This window comes from the organism of the source record quoted next, unplaced genomic scaffold (genome assembly GCF_019419815.1).
Source record: "Pyrus x bretschneideri cultivar Hongxiangsu unplaced genomic scaffold, Pyrus_bretschneideri_v1 Contig32, whole genome shotgun sequence".
Lineage (NCBI taxonomy): Eukaryota > Viridiplantae > Streptophyta > Magnoliopsida > Rosales > Rosaceae > Pyrus > Pyrus x bretschneideri.
In genome coordinates this window covers 724116-740092 of record NW_025999635.1, presented here as the reverse complement: position 1 = coordinate 740092, position 15977 = coordinate 724116, and the positions used below count along the sequence as shown (strand labels likewise).

The 15977-nt window shown below is 38.5% G+C and overlaps 1 protein-coding gene across 2 annotated transcripts; it reads left to right on the top strand.

The window, feature by feature from the left end:
* Nucleotides 1–735: 735 nt before the first annotated feature.
* On the top strand, nt 736–14454 carry LOC103966634 (MLO-like protein 6). Of its 2 annotated transcripts, XM_048590391.1 has the most exons (17): nt 3060–3087; nt 3798–4015; nt 4935–5087; nt 5369–5426; nt 5542–5753; nt 5845–5961; nt 6055–6115; nt 6728–6816; nt 6948–7022; nt 7113–7207; nt 7306–7355; nt 7442–7482; nt 7651–7824; nt 7928–7963; nt 8137–8204; nt 13575–13635; nt 13735–14454. In XM_048590391.1, the coding sequence occupies exons 3-17, from the start codon at nt 4974–4976 to the stop codon at nt 14182–14184; spliced, it is 1701 nt and encodes a 566-aa protein (XP_048446348.1). In that variant the 5' UTR covers nt 3060–3087; nt 3798–4015; nt 4935–4973; the 3' UTR covers nt 14185–14454. The 2 variants fall into 2 exon arrangements, with proteins under 2 accessions (XP_048446349.1, XP_048446348.1); XM_048590392.1 differs by lacking the exons at nt 3060–3087; nt 3798–4015; nt 4935–5087 and adding an exon at nt 736–969.
* Nucleotides 14455–15977: the final 1523 nt, after the last annotated feature.

Here is a 15977-nt window from a genome sequence, read left to right as displayed (position 1 = left end):
TTAGATTATTAAACCAATTAAGATCCATATCGCTCGGCTTGCTAAAATGAGAACCACTTGCATGGTCACAAAGATCGCGTGGAATGAGTTTTTCTTATATGTCCCCTTGAATTTTCTTTGGCTAATTGTCAGCCTTTCAAGTTTCTGTCTTCTTCTTATATGTCCCCTTGTACGAGGAATAATCTTAAGCTCTCTCCCTAGTTTGTACGAGGAATAATCTTAAGCTCTCTCCCACCACATATCCATCTTCTTTGTGATTGACCCGCGCATTTGAAAAGTACAATAAAATATATGAAGAACATTTAATAGCCATTTTGACCAGCATATTTGGGATTTGGTCAATTTTTAATTCCAAAGATATGGACTTATTATTCATTTAAAATTACAAATTTTCTGAAAAATGTCATATTGTCAATATATCGTTAATAAGTTGTTGATAATATTGATAGATGATATACTCATAACAAAACATACGTAACCATTTTTATTGATACAAAATCAATCGTATTAGTTAAAGACGTGTCATGTCAAATCAATCATAATTTGTACCAAGTCCATTCTGTCGACAAATATAACTCCAATTTGCATGCCGTATCCCCAAGTTAAAGTTTGCTGATTTATATTTATGTTGTTTGGACAAGTTCTACAATGACAGAGACTGCCTAATGCTACAATCAAAGTCTTTGAATAAATCTTGAACTTTTTGTCCTTGCCCAAGGCTCTTCTGCAGACAAAATTTCCCTTATAAATAACAAGGACAAACTCATTATTTATATATTTTTACTAATATTAGTTTCAAAAAAGCAGTTCTTGGTAGCGAGCTTTTGTCAGTGGAATTAAGTTGTAATGGCTGAACTCGCTAAAGAGCGTTCCCTGGAGGAAACACCGACATGGGCTGTTGCTGTGGTCTGTTTTGTGTTGCTTGCAGTTTCGATCGTCATTGAACGAATGATCCACCTCATAGGAAAGGTAATTAATCCATATTCTTAATTAATTAACTAACTAATTACGATTATCTCTGGATGATCTCAAATATACAGATCATGCATGCAAATGCAACCAAATCCCATGTAGTAAGGGCGATCCCCTGCCTTTGAATCACGGAACAAGTAAACTAATGTTTAAAAATAGTAGAATTTCACTTTCGCCGTTTCCTGCTTCCACTTAAACTACACCTCTCAAGTCACTTCACAATGTTCCGAACTGGGACTAATTTGCAACTGAGATTGTTGTTCTTACATCACTTTCAGTGGCTAGCAAGGAAACACAAGAGAGCTCTAGTTGAAGCGGTTGAGAAGATTAAATCTGGTATATAACCATCTAACTTGGTCATTTATTTCCCTTTTTATTTTTTGGGGATTATAAAATGTTGTGTTTGTTCCTAGCCTAACCATTTTCTTTGTTGTCTTTGAATTCTTTGAAGAGCTTATGCTGCTGGGATTTTTATCCTTGCTCCTAACTGTGCTGCAAGGAACAATCTCTGATATATGCATATCACAAAGTGTTGGAGCCACTTGGCATCCCTGCAAATATAATAAGTCATCAAAATCTGGAAGTAATGGTAGGAAACTTCTTGAGTTCTTCAATCACAGGCGCAGATTAGCAGTAAAAGGAAATGATTACTGCACAGAGAAGGTAAAAACTAAGCGAGGGATAGTTAGTTATTATCATCTTTTTACCATGTGTATGTGAGTTGGGTATAATTGACAGTGAACTTTTTTTGCAGGGAAAAGTAGCCTTTGTGTCTGCATATGATGTTTTTCAGGTTGTATAATGTCATTTGATTCTACTGTTTTTGGCTTGCCTACCATGGATCATTCCACTTACTAAGATGCTTGATTCATATGATGTTTAAATTTGTAATATGCACTTTGTTCTCAGATTCCTTTCTGTCCCTTCAGGTTGTATAATGTCATTTGATTCACAACTATTGCCAATGCTTTATTTTTAATGTTTATAAGAATCCTTTTGCATGCATATCAATTATCATCAAAAGGTTCGTAATTTTCACAATTGTCATCTTTTTCATTCTAATTCCAACTAGGTGATTTCTATGGTTGCACACAGCCTCTAATAAAATGCTTGATATTTTCTTCTTATTAATTAAGTCCGAACTTATTTTGTTGAGTCCGAGATTGTAACTAAGATATTAAATTGATTTGTTATTAGGGGAAAGAAGTGAGTTTAGTCTCATAATAGGTGAGCAATATTGTGTTTCAAATTTACTTTTGGTGAGAATCGAATCTAAGACTTCTCACTTACAAATAATGAAGAATATCACTAGATCGTAGTATTAAGTGACACACAGTAAAATAAGTTGAGTGGGTAATAAATTCATCAAATTAAGCACAACATCTTCTATAAGTTTAAACTCTCGCATTAGTAGGACATAGCAGTAAATCACTTTTTGATTATAATGATGCAACATATATTAAAATTTTAAATTATTTTTACAGAACATATTATGTGACGGTTATTGGTTGAATATATATATATTTTTAAATCATTAAAATAGCACAACCATTAACCCCCTCATAATCTCTTAAAAATTATTTAGAGGTTTGGTCTTTATAAATTTATAATTAAAAAAAAAAATTTGTTAGATTAAACTATAATATTATGGGTTGTGATTATAATCTTGTCACACCAACAGCTAAAGTCGCCCCTCCATTAATGTCGCATTAAAGAGGAACGAAATAAACAGAAACACAGCCTCATCGCCACCACCGCTTTCCAGAAACCGTTAAATCGGATATTGATTAGCAACCGTCGATCAGGGAGGCGATTGATCGTCGTCAGCCATGGAGGTCCGATCCAACCCGACGGCCGACAACTCGTCGGCCACGCAGCAGCAGCGTCAGCGCCGTACACCCACTTCTAGTCAGAAAAAGCCTCCTGCTTCTTCCATCCCCGTCGACACCACCTCCGTTTCTCAAAGGTCAGTCCTTTTTTTCCTTTAGTTTTCTGTTTGGAGCCCGAGAAAATTCTCTTTCTATTTTTCGGTCCCGAGAAAATTGAAGTCCTCACTAAAGATGGGTTTTGTTTCAATTGTGCTGTAGGCTTCAGAAGGAGTTGATGTCTCTCATGGTACTCTCTCCCTCTTGATTCTTTGCTTTTGAATTTTCCTCAAATTTGTGTACTTTTTTTTATTTCTTACTGTCTTTGTTGATTTTTGTTGTAATCTTGAATTGGGTTTGATGTGGATTTAAATTTAGATTCATAAGCGAAAAAAGAAAAGAAAGGAAGTTTAACGAAAAGCTTCCGGTGTTTATTTTAAAGAAAAATTACATTTTTAATACTAAAAATTTAATCCTGATATTATTTATTTTACCCTTTATTTTGTCTTTATTTTTATCCTTATCGGTAAAATTCAAAGTTTTAAAGTTCTTTTCATTAGTTTTCCTAAAAAAATAAAGCATAATTAAGAAGTAAAAGGGGGACTATTGATTCTTGGTAATCATGGGAGGATGGGGATGTATGATACAGAGGTTGGGTTGGGCAGGTGTGTGTGAGTCTGTGGACTGCAAAGCTTCAATTTATGACTGCATGTGTGGTGATTCGGGAAGTCTCCGCCGTTATCATACTTGTAGGCATATATTGTTGTGTTAATAAAATTTTCTCAGTTGAATAATATCGTCTTGAAGTTTAAGGTCTAATAGTAGTCTATTTGAGTTTGACACTGAAGTTAGTCTTTACTAGACAGATTTTAAGGATGAATAAGTGACCGCATTTCTTGTTATGAGACTGGTAACTGTTGTATTACTGACCTTTGTTCGTCCAACGTCCGCTGGTTTCAGATGAGTGGAGGAGATCTTGGAGTATCGGCTTTTCCTGAAGGTGAGAGCATTTTTACATGGGTTGGCACAATCGAAGGTGGAAAAGGAACCATGTATGAGGGTTTTTCCTACAAGCTTTCTTTGCGTTTCCTTTCAAGCCACCGCAGGTCAAGTTTGAGACAATGTGCTTCCATCCAAATGTTGATCAGTTTGGCAACATATGTCTTGATATCTTGCAGGTATCTATCATTACATTTACGAAATAAACTGGTATCAAGCTTTTGAGATACTAAACTTCAAGTACGAACTGTCCATGACTGTAATATGTAGAAGTTAAATTGACCATTTGATTGTCATTGTTTCTTGTACCAAGGAGTTAGTACATTAGGATTCTTATGGAAAATTAGTATCTGTTGGATATATCTAAATGCTCTCCTAGTTGTGTAGAAGAGAGTATATAAATTAGTATCAGTTGGATAATTCCAATGCTTTTTCCATCCAGGGTGTTGCCCACATGTAATGCCCTAACTCAGAAGTGCTGCTTAGATGGCAGTATGCCAATGCCCCTTACCCAGGGGTGTTGCGGTGCCCACATGAATGTGCCCTTATCGCAAGGGCGCTGCTAACTTGACAACAGCCATAACAACTCTCATGGCTGCCATGACCATTTTCATGCAGATTAATAAAACAAAAAGTTATATCAGGATTTATGGGTAATTTGAGAACATTGATGCAAGGGTTGCGTAATACAAGTTTTATTTATTATCACGGGGGTGGTGATAAAAAGCGGGTAGAGCAATCAATTTGATGGGTGGCGGAAGTGTCAGTCTGAGGCTGTTGTTGGATTGAGTTTCCTTTCTTTCATTTTCGTGTAATCTCAAAAAGCTTATGTTATACGTGGCACAGGACAAGTGGTCTTCAGCTTACGATTGCAGGACTATTCTACTCTCCATTTAAAGTTTGCTGATTTATATTTATGTTGTTTGGACAAGTTCTACGATGACAGAGACTGCCTAATGCTACAATCAAAGTCTTTGAATAAATCTTGAACTTTTTGTCCTTGCCCAAGGCTCTTCTGCAGACAAAATTTCCCTTATAAATAACAAAGACAAACTCATTATTTATATATTTTTGCTAATATTAGTTTCAAAAAAGCAGTTCTTGGTAGCGAGCTTTTGTCAGTGGAATTAAGTTGTAATGGCTAAAGAGCGTTCCTTGGAGGAAACACCGACATGGGCTGTTGCTGTGGTCTGTTTTGTGTTGCTTGCAGTTTCGATCGTCATTGAACGAATGATCCACCTCATAGGAAAGGTAATTAATCCATATTCTTAATTAATTAACTAACTAATTACGATTCTCTCTGGATGATCTCAAATATACAGATCATGCATGCAAATGCAACCAAATCCCATGTAGTAAGGGCGATCCCCTGCCTTTGAATCACGGAACAAGTAAACTAACGTTTAAAAATAGTAGAATTTCACTTTCGCCGTTTCCTGCTTCCACTTAAACTACACCTCTCAAGTCACTTCACAATGTTCCGAACTGGGAATAATTTGCAACTGAGATTGTTGTTCTTACATCACTTTCAGTGGCTAGCAAGGAAACACAAGAGAGCTCTAGTTGAAGCGCTTGAGAAGATTAAATCTGGTATATAACCATCTAACTTGGTCATTTATTTCCCTTTTTATTTTTTGAGGATTATAAAATGTTGTGTTTGTTCCTAGCCTAACCATTTTCTTTGTTGTCTTTGACTTCTTTGAAGAGCTTATGCTGCTGGGATTTTTATCCTTGCTCCTAACTGTGCTGCAAGGAACAATCTCTGATATATGCATATCACAAAGTGTTGGAGCCACTTGGCATCCCTGCAAATATAATAAGTCATCAAAATCTGGAAGTAATGGTAGGAAACTTCTTGAGTTCTTCAATCACAGGCGCAGATTAGCAGTAAAAGGAAATGATTACTGCACAGAGAAGGTAAAAACTAAGCGAGGGATAGTTAGTTATTATCATCTTTTTACCATGTGTATGTGAGTTGGGTATAATTGACAGTGAACTTTTTTTGCAGGGAAAAGTAGCCTTTGTGTCTGCATATGCGATTCACCAACTGCATATTTTTATCTTTGTGTTAGCAGTTTTTCATGTGCTCTACTGCATTCTTACCTTGGGATTTGGAAGATACAAGGTAAAACTAGCAAATTTTTACTGTTTTGGAATCTCCCTCTCTCACTCTCTCTCATCTCTCTCTCATCTTTTCATTGTTGTTTTGGATTTACAGATGAGAAAATGGAAGGTTTGGGAGGAGGAGACAAGATCAATTGAATACCAGTGCCATAATGGTTTGTAATTTACCAAACCCTTTTTTTTACTTCAAAGCTACGTGGGCCCTATCCCAAATTATGAATGGTTTATGTATCCAAAGATTAATTTTCCAGTTCATGTTTTCCTTTCTTAAAGAATGATTAGTTGAAACTGAGGTCGACTTTCTTATAGTGTCTTCAACAAAAATTTTAAATTTTGTTAAACTAACGAGTAAACTGTGTAAAAAAGCTTTACTACTCAGTTTAGTTTTTCTTCTTTAATTACTTTCTATGTTAATGAACTTTGAATATTTTATTAACAATTTAAACTCAAACTCACTTATTTTTTAGAGCAACCTTCTCTCTTTTTTTTTTTTTTTTTTTTTTTTTTTTTTTTTTTTCCTCCTTGCTCAAGAGTCCACCCTTAAATTTTATTATTTAGCAAGTGAACAGTTGCACTTTAAATTCAAAGAGTGACCGTTCATTTTGCTATAATAAACACGCTTACAACATATCTTGGAGAAGAATTTTTTGAGTTTGGCTCTTTAAAATAAAGTTTTGGTTGTTTTACAACATTTCTTGGAGATGCTCATTTTTCTAAAATTCTTCTGTTCACTATTATTTTCTTTTACCCAATTATTTCCACTGCAGATCCAGAAAGGTTTAGGTTTACAAGGGATACATCATTTGGGCGAAGACATTTGAACTTCTGGAGCAAGTCACCAGTCTCCATTTGGATTGTAAGTAACATGTCACTTGTCAATGGACTAGTACCATGAAATTCAAATAATGCCTGGAATATTAGGGCAGCAGGACATTGGATTGGGAATGATTTAAGGAGTTCTAATTGTTTCTCCTTTTTCTTCCTCAGGCCTCTTTCTTCAGGCAATTTTTCCACTCAGTTACTAAGGTTGATTACTTAACTTTGAGGCATGGATTTATCACGGTGAGTGCATCATTTGCCCAAGTTTTTTGCATCAGAGATCGATGCCGGTTGTAAAGGGACTCAATTTCTATATATGCTTTGTGATTTCAGGCACATTTGGCACCAGGAAGCGAGTCAACGTTTGATTTTCGGAAGTACATAACCAGATCACTTGAAGAGGATTTCAAAGTTATTGTGGAGATCAGGTTGGTGTTCTTTATTTAGGTATCTAATTAAACTCATTAGGTTGTTTGGTTAAGTATTGTCCTACGAAATTAACTTTTACTTTCATTTATTAATGCAGTCCAGTTATATGGTTCTCTGCAGTGTTGTTCATGCTGTCCAACACATACGGTAAGTGAGATATTCTTTCATAATTGATTCCGAAAATGCGATGAACCTTAATTTACTGACGAAGAAATGTTTTCCTCTTTGGACAGGATGGCATTCTTATCTTTGGCTACCAATCATCTCTTTAACTGTAAGTTCCACCCAAAATGCATCATCGAAGTTTTATGCATGCTAGATATATTTAGGCCTCGTCTGGTGGTTAGTGCGTTATCCAATCTAATCCTAGCCTAGACACCGAGCGAGGCCTTAAGATCGTGAGCAAAACAGAAGATCGTTAAGGTAATTGTAAACATTGCAGATAGTCCTACTGGTTGGAACCAAATTGCTAGTGATTATAACAAAGATGGGGCTGAGGATTCAGGAGAGAGGGGATGTGGTGAAGGGTGCACCTCTTGTTCAACCCGGCGATCACCTCTTCTGGTTCGGAAGCCCCCGTCTCATGCTCTTTCTCATCCACTTTGTTCTCTTTCAGGTACATCAAAACACATCGAAATTTCATGTGTATTATAACTTCAATTCACTGATATTATATGCTCACATGCTTCTTTTCTGTGGTCCTTCCCTCTTCATTGCAGAATGCATTTCAACTGGCCTTCTTTGCATGGAGTACAGTAAGCACATTTCCTCTCTAATTGTCATTTTAGTTAAAGATCCATTTTTTAGAATATTAGAAAGAACACTCCGGCAGCTATAGGTTTTATACAAAAACACTTCACGAGCTCAATTGGAGGAAAAACCCCCTCGTCTCTCATATCCTATCATTTGTTTTTTTTTCCTCCTTCAGTATCAGTTTGGGATAAAATCTTGCTTCCACCAGCGCACTGAAGACATTGTCATCAGACTCTCAATCGGGTGAGCAGTTAGCTTAATTTACACACTAATCATTACCTATGTCTCGCCCCCAAAATCCTGAGCATGTGACTGCAGTACGAACTTTGTTAATCTGGATGTACGTGACACTGTCACGTGTGTTCGGTGTTTTGGGGTGTGAATAAATGATATTTGATTCTTTTCATTCAAGAGGAAATCCTGCCAACTTATAGTTACAAGGATGTCTAAATATGGTTCCTACAATCAAGCTAAATCATTCACAAATAAGGAAAGGAATTATTTACAATATAAACAAAGTCAACATTCCATTCTAAGGGCTGGTTTGGTATTGTTGTGCTTTGAAAAAAGCTAATTCTACTGTGCTGTGAGAATAAGCAGCTGCGAAATAAAGCAGCTGAGTGTTTGGTAAACTTTTTTGTAAAAGTGTTTTTGAAAAAAAAAAACAGTATTATTGTGTTTGGTAAACTTTTATGTAAAACAGATGTGAAAAAAAGCCAGTTTTTCAAAGCTGGGATTTGCAGCTTCTTGTTTTTGGCTTTTTTTCACCCAAAACTGTGAAAAAAAGCTGAAGCTGAATGTTTACCAAACACAAAAACAGCTTCCAGCTTTTTTTGATACCAGCTTTTTTCAGAATCACCTCAGTACCAAACCAGGCATAAGCTCGATCTTCTTTAACACTCCCCCTCAAGTTGGAGTGTATGTTTATGACACCCAACTTGCTAAGTAGCACTTCAAACTGTGTCGAGCTTAATGGCTTGGTGAACAAATTTGCCGGCTGATTTGTGGTTCGAATGTGAGCTGTCTGAATCATCCCTTCTTGTATTTTCTCTCGAACCAGATGGCAGTCTATCTCTATGTGTTTGGTTCTTTCATGAAACCCCAGATTCGATGCTATGTGTATAGCCGCTTGATTGTCACAAAACAAGGCTACTGGCTGCGTGTGATCAATTCCCAAATCCTTCAAAATGTTCTTCAACCATGTAACTTCGCAGCAAGTGGAAGCCATGGAACGATACTCAGCCTCCGCACTCGAACGTGATACCGTTGTTTGTTTCTTAGTCTTCCAAGAGACCGGTGCTTGCCCAAGTAAGATGCAGTATCCCGTGATTGATCTTCTTGTGTCTTTACAACGTGCCCAATCGGCATCACAGAATGCCTGCAATTGGAGTGACCCTGTAGATGGCAGTAGGATGCCTTGACTCGGTGTTCGCTTAATGTACTTAAGCACTTTGTGGGCTGCCTCTAGATGTGGTTGTCGTGGCTTGTCCATGAACTGGCTCAGTATATGTACATCATAAGTCAGGTCTGGCCTAGTTGTGGTCAAATATATTAATCTCCCAACCATTTTTTTGTATGCGGAAGCATTATCTAACAGCTTTCCATCGAGCTGTGTAAGGGACAAATTCTGTTCCACAGGGAATCGAGAAGGTTTGACGCCCAAAAAGCCTACATCATCCAAGATTTCCAAGGCATACTTACGTTGCGACAAACTAATTCCATGTCGTGACCTGGCAACTTCGATGCCGAGGAAATATTTCAACTGCCCTAAATCCTTGAGTTTGAATCAGTTAGCCAAGAATAACTTTGTGTTCTCTATATCCTCCAAATTGTTTCCCGCCAGTATGACATCATCAACATATACAAGCAACACTAGGAAGTTGCCTTGACGATGTCGGACGAAGAGAGAATAGTCAGATCTTGACTGTTGGAATCCCGTGGCTTTGAGGGCAGTGGACAGCTTGATAAACCACTGCCTAGATGCCTGTTTTAATCCATACAATGACTTGTGCAATTGACAGACCCGATGCTCCCCATTTCGTCCGAAACCAAGAGGCAAGGACATGAAGACCTCCTCATCAAGGTTGCCGTTCAGGAAAGCATTGTTCACATCCAATTGGTGGAGATGCCAGCCACACAGAGAGGCCACACTAAGAAGGATACGGACTGTCACCATTTTTGCAACCGGGGCAAAGGTTTCCCGGTAATCGACGCCTTCGACCTGACTATAGCCCTTGGCCACTAAGCGGGCTTTGTAGCGTTCAACCGTTCCATTAGCCTTCAATTTCACATTATACACCCACTTACAATCGATCGGCTGTTTATGAGGGGGTAACGGCACCAAGCTCCAAGTCCCATTAGCTTGCAAGGCAGCAATCTCAGTTTGCATGGCGGCACGCCATTGTGGTATTTGGACTACCTGAGAGAAACTCGTAGGTTCTTTAATAAGTGTAAGTTTAGCAAGATACGTTTTGTGAGAGTGAGAAAGGTGAGCATAAGATAAGAATTGAGAGAGCGGGTGAGCCGTACCTAAACGAGTGACCAGGTTCAAAGAAGATGATGGAGCGGGCCGAGAAGGGACGCTAGTCTCGATTTGAAAGTCCTGCAAATAGGCAGGCGGTCGGGTGGAGCGACCGCTGCGGCGCGGAGCTGGGCTGGTAGGCGTAGGCAACGGGGGTGGGGAAAGAAGAGGGGTTGGTGGAGAGTGAGAGGAGATCGGGGAAGAAGAGGGTAGATCGGTGATGGACAGGGGTGTGGGTTTTGCAGTGTGTGGGTTAAGTGAAGCGGGGTCAGGTGAGCTGGGGTTTGGGGTTGGCCCAGCAAGGGGTGTACACAGATGGGCGGCAGAAAAGGAGTCCAAATCAAAGGATAAAAATGGGTCAGGGTGAGGGGAAGAAATGTTGGGAATGTGGGGATGTGGTGACGCAGTGGAATGGTGAGGAAGGAGAAAAGGGAACGTATCCTCAAAGAAGCTCACATCACGGGAAACGAGCACCTTTTGTTGACTAAGATCAAAAACTCGATAGCCTTTTTGACCATAAGGATAGCCCAAAAAAATACACTGAGATGCTCGTGGATCAAATTTTCAACAAGGTTGGGCATGGGTAGAAGTAAAACATAAACAACAAAAAACACGCAAATGGGAATAACTGGGAGATTTGTGAAACAATTTTTCATACGGGGTTTTGCCATCAAGAAGAGGAGTAGGTGTACGATTGATGAGATATGCGGATATGAGAATTGCATCCCCCCAAAAATGAGTTGGAAGCCCGGCCTAAATGAGCAAGGCACGAGCCATATTTAACAAGTGTCTATGTTTTCTTTCAGCAACCCCATTTTGCTGTGGTGTGTTGATACAACTAGTTTGATGCATGATACCTTTATCTGCATAGAAACTGTCAATTTTGAATTCAGGGCCATTATCATTACGAATGATTTTAATTTTGGAATCAAATTGGGTGGCAACCATATTGATGAAATTAACTATAAGAGACCGAGCATCAGACTTGTGTTTCATAAGGTAAATCCAAGTGCATCTAGTGTAATCATCAACAATGGTAAGAAAATACTTTGCACCCGAAGTGGAAGCAATTTTATAACCACCCCATATGTCTATATGAATTAAATCAAAACTAGAATGAGTAGTAATTGAACTGGAAGAAAAAGGAAGTTTGGTTTGTTTGGCCAAGGGGCAAATTGCACACTTGTCGATATCATAAGATGCATGTTTAAATTTAGCACAAGAAAATAATGGAAGAACTTTGGTAGAAGGGTGGCCAAGACGTTGGTGCCAAAGGATGGGATGGGTTTGGTGTGCCTGATTGCATGTTCCTTTCTTGGTAAGATCGAGATAGTAAAGGCCCTCCCGTTCAATTCCCGTCCCAATCATCTTCCCCGAGCGTAGGTTCTGTATGATACAAAATTGGTTCAGAAAAATGGTAATACAAGATGAATTGGCTAACTTGCTAATTGAAATTAAATTCAACTTGAAGTATGGGACACATAAAACGTTTTCAAGAATCAAATTGGGGAACAAGACAACTTTGCCAATTTGAGTCACTTATGCTACGGATCCATTCGGCAATTCGACTGTGTGATTAGTGACGGGCCTCGAGGTGGAGAACAGGTTGGGATCATAAATCATATGATCCGTGCAGCCACTGTCTAAAATCCAATTGCTTTGTTTGCCATGAGAGTTGAGTGAAAAAGCTTTACCTGAGAGTTCTTCATGGGTTGCGGGATTACTAACATAATTGGCAGATGAGGACTTGTTTTGCAGCACACTCAAGATTTGTTTTGCACTCTTCAGCAGTAAACGGGAATTTCATCTCCTTCCTTTTTGTCAAACACGTCGCTGCTTGGTTCCCTTTCGAGATCACTGCCCCAAAGTCAGCCTCAGCCGCTGCTTTCTTCTTGCGGCAGTATTCTGCCGTGTGACCTTTCCAGCTGCAAAATGCACATTTGAGGTGTGCACGACAATTCTTGGCAGTGTGGTTTGTTTTGTTACACTTAATGCACTTCAACTCACCTTTGTTTCCTTCGGATTCATGGTTGGCATTCTTCACGGCAAATACAGCCGCATCCGGTTGTGTCGAAGCTTTTCCTGCTGTTACTTCCGATTGCTTTTCATGCCGCAGAACGAGGGAGTATGCCTTGTTCACTGTGGGTAAAGGATCTTGCAGCAAGGTGTTGCTGCGAACACTTGCATATGAGTCATTGAGGCCCATGAGGAACTTCATAGTCTTCTGCGTGTCCAAATATGCAACCACTTCCTTAACTGAGCCACAGGTGCAGATCGGGAAAGTGCATAAAGCATCACAGGCATCCCAGAGTCCTTTCAACTTCGTGAAGTAAGATCCCACAGACATACCTCCTTGCACACAATCATGAATCTCGTTCTCGACGTTGAACAGTTGAACTACGTTCACATGCGAGAATCGCTCCTGCAATTCCAGCCACATCTGCCTGGTGTTTTTGCAATTGATCACGCTGCTAGCAATGTCTTTCGACATCGACCCTAGCAACCAAGTCTGGACCAAATTATTGCAGCGATTCCACTGCTGCCATTCATTGAGATTCTTTCCACTCGGCTCTTCGATCGAACCGTCTACAAGTCTGATTTTATTCTTGACTGTTAAGGCCATTGTCATGGATTGTTTCCATGTGCTGTAATTATCTTCGACCAAAGGTTGTGGCACAAGAATAGCACCGGGTTGGTCTGAATGATGAAGATATAGTTGATGATTGGGATTATCCCACTGGGTTCCTGAGGCCGTGCCTGATGGTTTGTCTTCTGCCATGGAGGTCGGCTAAGGTTTTGTTGTGTTTGGTTTATTGCCCAGATCAATGCTCTAGTACCATGTGAATAAATGATATTTGATTCTTATCATTCAAGAGGAAATCCTGCCAACTTATAGTTACAAAGATGTCTAAATATGGTTCCTACAATCAAGCTAAATCATTCACAAATGAGGAAAGGAATTATTTACAATATAAACAAAGTCAACATTCCATTCTAAGCTCGATCTTCTTTAACATGGGGCGTGACAAACTTACTCAACGAGCACAAGTGTTTTGCTAATGCACACAATGCTAAATTGTTGATCTCCACAGGGTCATGGTACAAGTTTTATGCAGTTATGTGACTCTGCCTCTCTATGCTCTAGTAACACAGGTAAAAATGATCTCGCTTCGGTTTGATTTTTCAGGGGGGAACTGGGGTAATTAAGCCTTGATTTAACGTCGATTTACTTTGTTTTGTTTGATCAAACAGATGGGTTCGACCATGAAACCTACCATTTTCAATGAGGAAGTGGCAGCAGCTGTGGAAAATTGGCACCACAAAGCCAAAAAGAACGCGAAACACAACCACCATTCACCGTCAACCATCCCATTTTCAACCATGCCACCAACTCCCACGCAAGGCATGTCCCCAGTTCATCTGCTGCACAACCACAACTACCGCAGCAATGACGATGGATTTATCACACCTCCGAGGGGATCAAACCTTGAGATGGATCACTGGGGCACTGAAGGGTCCTCACATTCACCAAACAACAATGTTGGACCTTGCGATGGGGATGAGATTATGCAAATCAACGACATTGGGGATCTGGATCAAGAGCCTGGCTCAGCAGAACTGGCTCGCGCGCCGCGTCGTACTCGGTCACAGCATGAAATTGAGATTATTTCATCTAATTTTTCATTTGGGAAAGGCAGCTGAACAAGTTGATGGTGTTGGATCATAGGACTTGTTGCTTCCTCCTCTCTCTCTCTCTCTCTCTCTCTCTCTCTCTCCCCGTTTTTGGTGCATTATTTGGTTGAGCATTTGCAGCAATAGTGGCTAGGAATAGGTTCCACTAGAAAAAATGCCCGCACGATGCTGCGGGATTTGAATGCATCACCTTGAACTGTATTGTACAATTAACAGGACGAAACGGAACGCTTTGGTTCCCTAATAAATAGAAGAAATAGAAGTAACATATAGTTTACAAAAATGTTGCCCTTGTAGTTAAGGTGATAAAATATATATCTTCTAGGTTAGCTACATGTTGTAGTTGACAAAAAACATAAAAACTGTTTTGTTCTTATTCTAGCATCTAAGTTTCCAAGCACGAATGTGCAAAGCAAAAAATAGGCAGTTGTTGAAGCAAAAATGTTGATAGCCAAAAACATGTAGAACTGCCTGCAGCAGTCGATTACGGAGATTGCATTGTTCACTTTTTTTGAGAGTGGATATCTTTCGCACTATAGCAAAAAATATAAATCATAGTTTAAGAAACGCGACCATAATGTTTTTCATGTAGACATGTATATGAAAGAAACGAAAAAGAACAAAATCACCCATATATATAATACTTTAAGTTTAAAGGCATCCCAATTCGCTGAATTTACATACAAATGGGACAAACAATAAAACATACCATATTAATCATCCTTAATAGTATAAATAATTCAACAACGTGAAAAATATAGGTCATGTATAATAGAACAATCAAAGTTCTCTATTTTGATCAGAAAAATAATGGTCAAAATTTCAAAGAGACAGAGCCTTTTATGGTAAATTTTATATCTAGAAACTCAAAACCAAACATGTTCAATTAGCAAGAAACTCTCTACATGATACTCGAATAAAAAACGATGCATTTAGTTATATGTACCATAAATAGAAACGATGGCATCCAAATTCCATTAGTTTAATATTTAGAAACACTTAGTCATTAAGTATATATACTTGCTAAAACTCATTCAGACAATATCAATTTATGAATTACACGTGTAGTCAAATTGATTATGCGTCCTTACCCTTTCCTTACCCATACCTTCCTTACCCCTTCGCTTTAACCCTTGCATAAAATCCTCCCTTCTCTCGCTCACTTTTGTTCTATCTCTCTGTATGTGTAAATCGCAAAAAACAAACCTTGAACTAAAACCCTCAAATCCCGTCTAAATTCTTGCACAATTTGGTCGGAGATTCTTTAGTTCTCTCTGCAATTCCTAAACCAAATGTTGTAAATTTTATCTAAAAGAGACCCATCTTTCTACAAATGGCACAAAGAAAATGGTTTCGAGAAATTATGCTAAAGGGGAGACTAATCAGATGATTATGCTTAGAACTATAATGTTGTTTAAATTTAAAAAAAGTGTTAACTGATTGAAAAACCAAACCATTTAAAGAACTAGTAGAGATCACATTAACAACATTGTAACAAAACTAAGAAGATCTAAAAAAGCATGTATTCAAAAGTAAATTAGTTCGATCATGCATAAAGCAAGGCAGTGACGGAAAGTTAGCAGCTAAGGTAATCCACCATATTAAGGCATCATACAGATTATTATACAGTGTTTGTCAGCATGGGAACATGTGTCAGAAAAAGAAAAGGAAAAATATATAGGGTAAATTTAAAGGCTATATGAAAAGTTTAATATGGTTGTCTGTGAAACTCAGTGATAAAATTTCAGTCATGCTTTCCAAGAAGAAAAGAAAGTGAATAACTGAAACCACTGATAATTTGA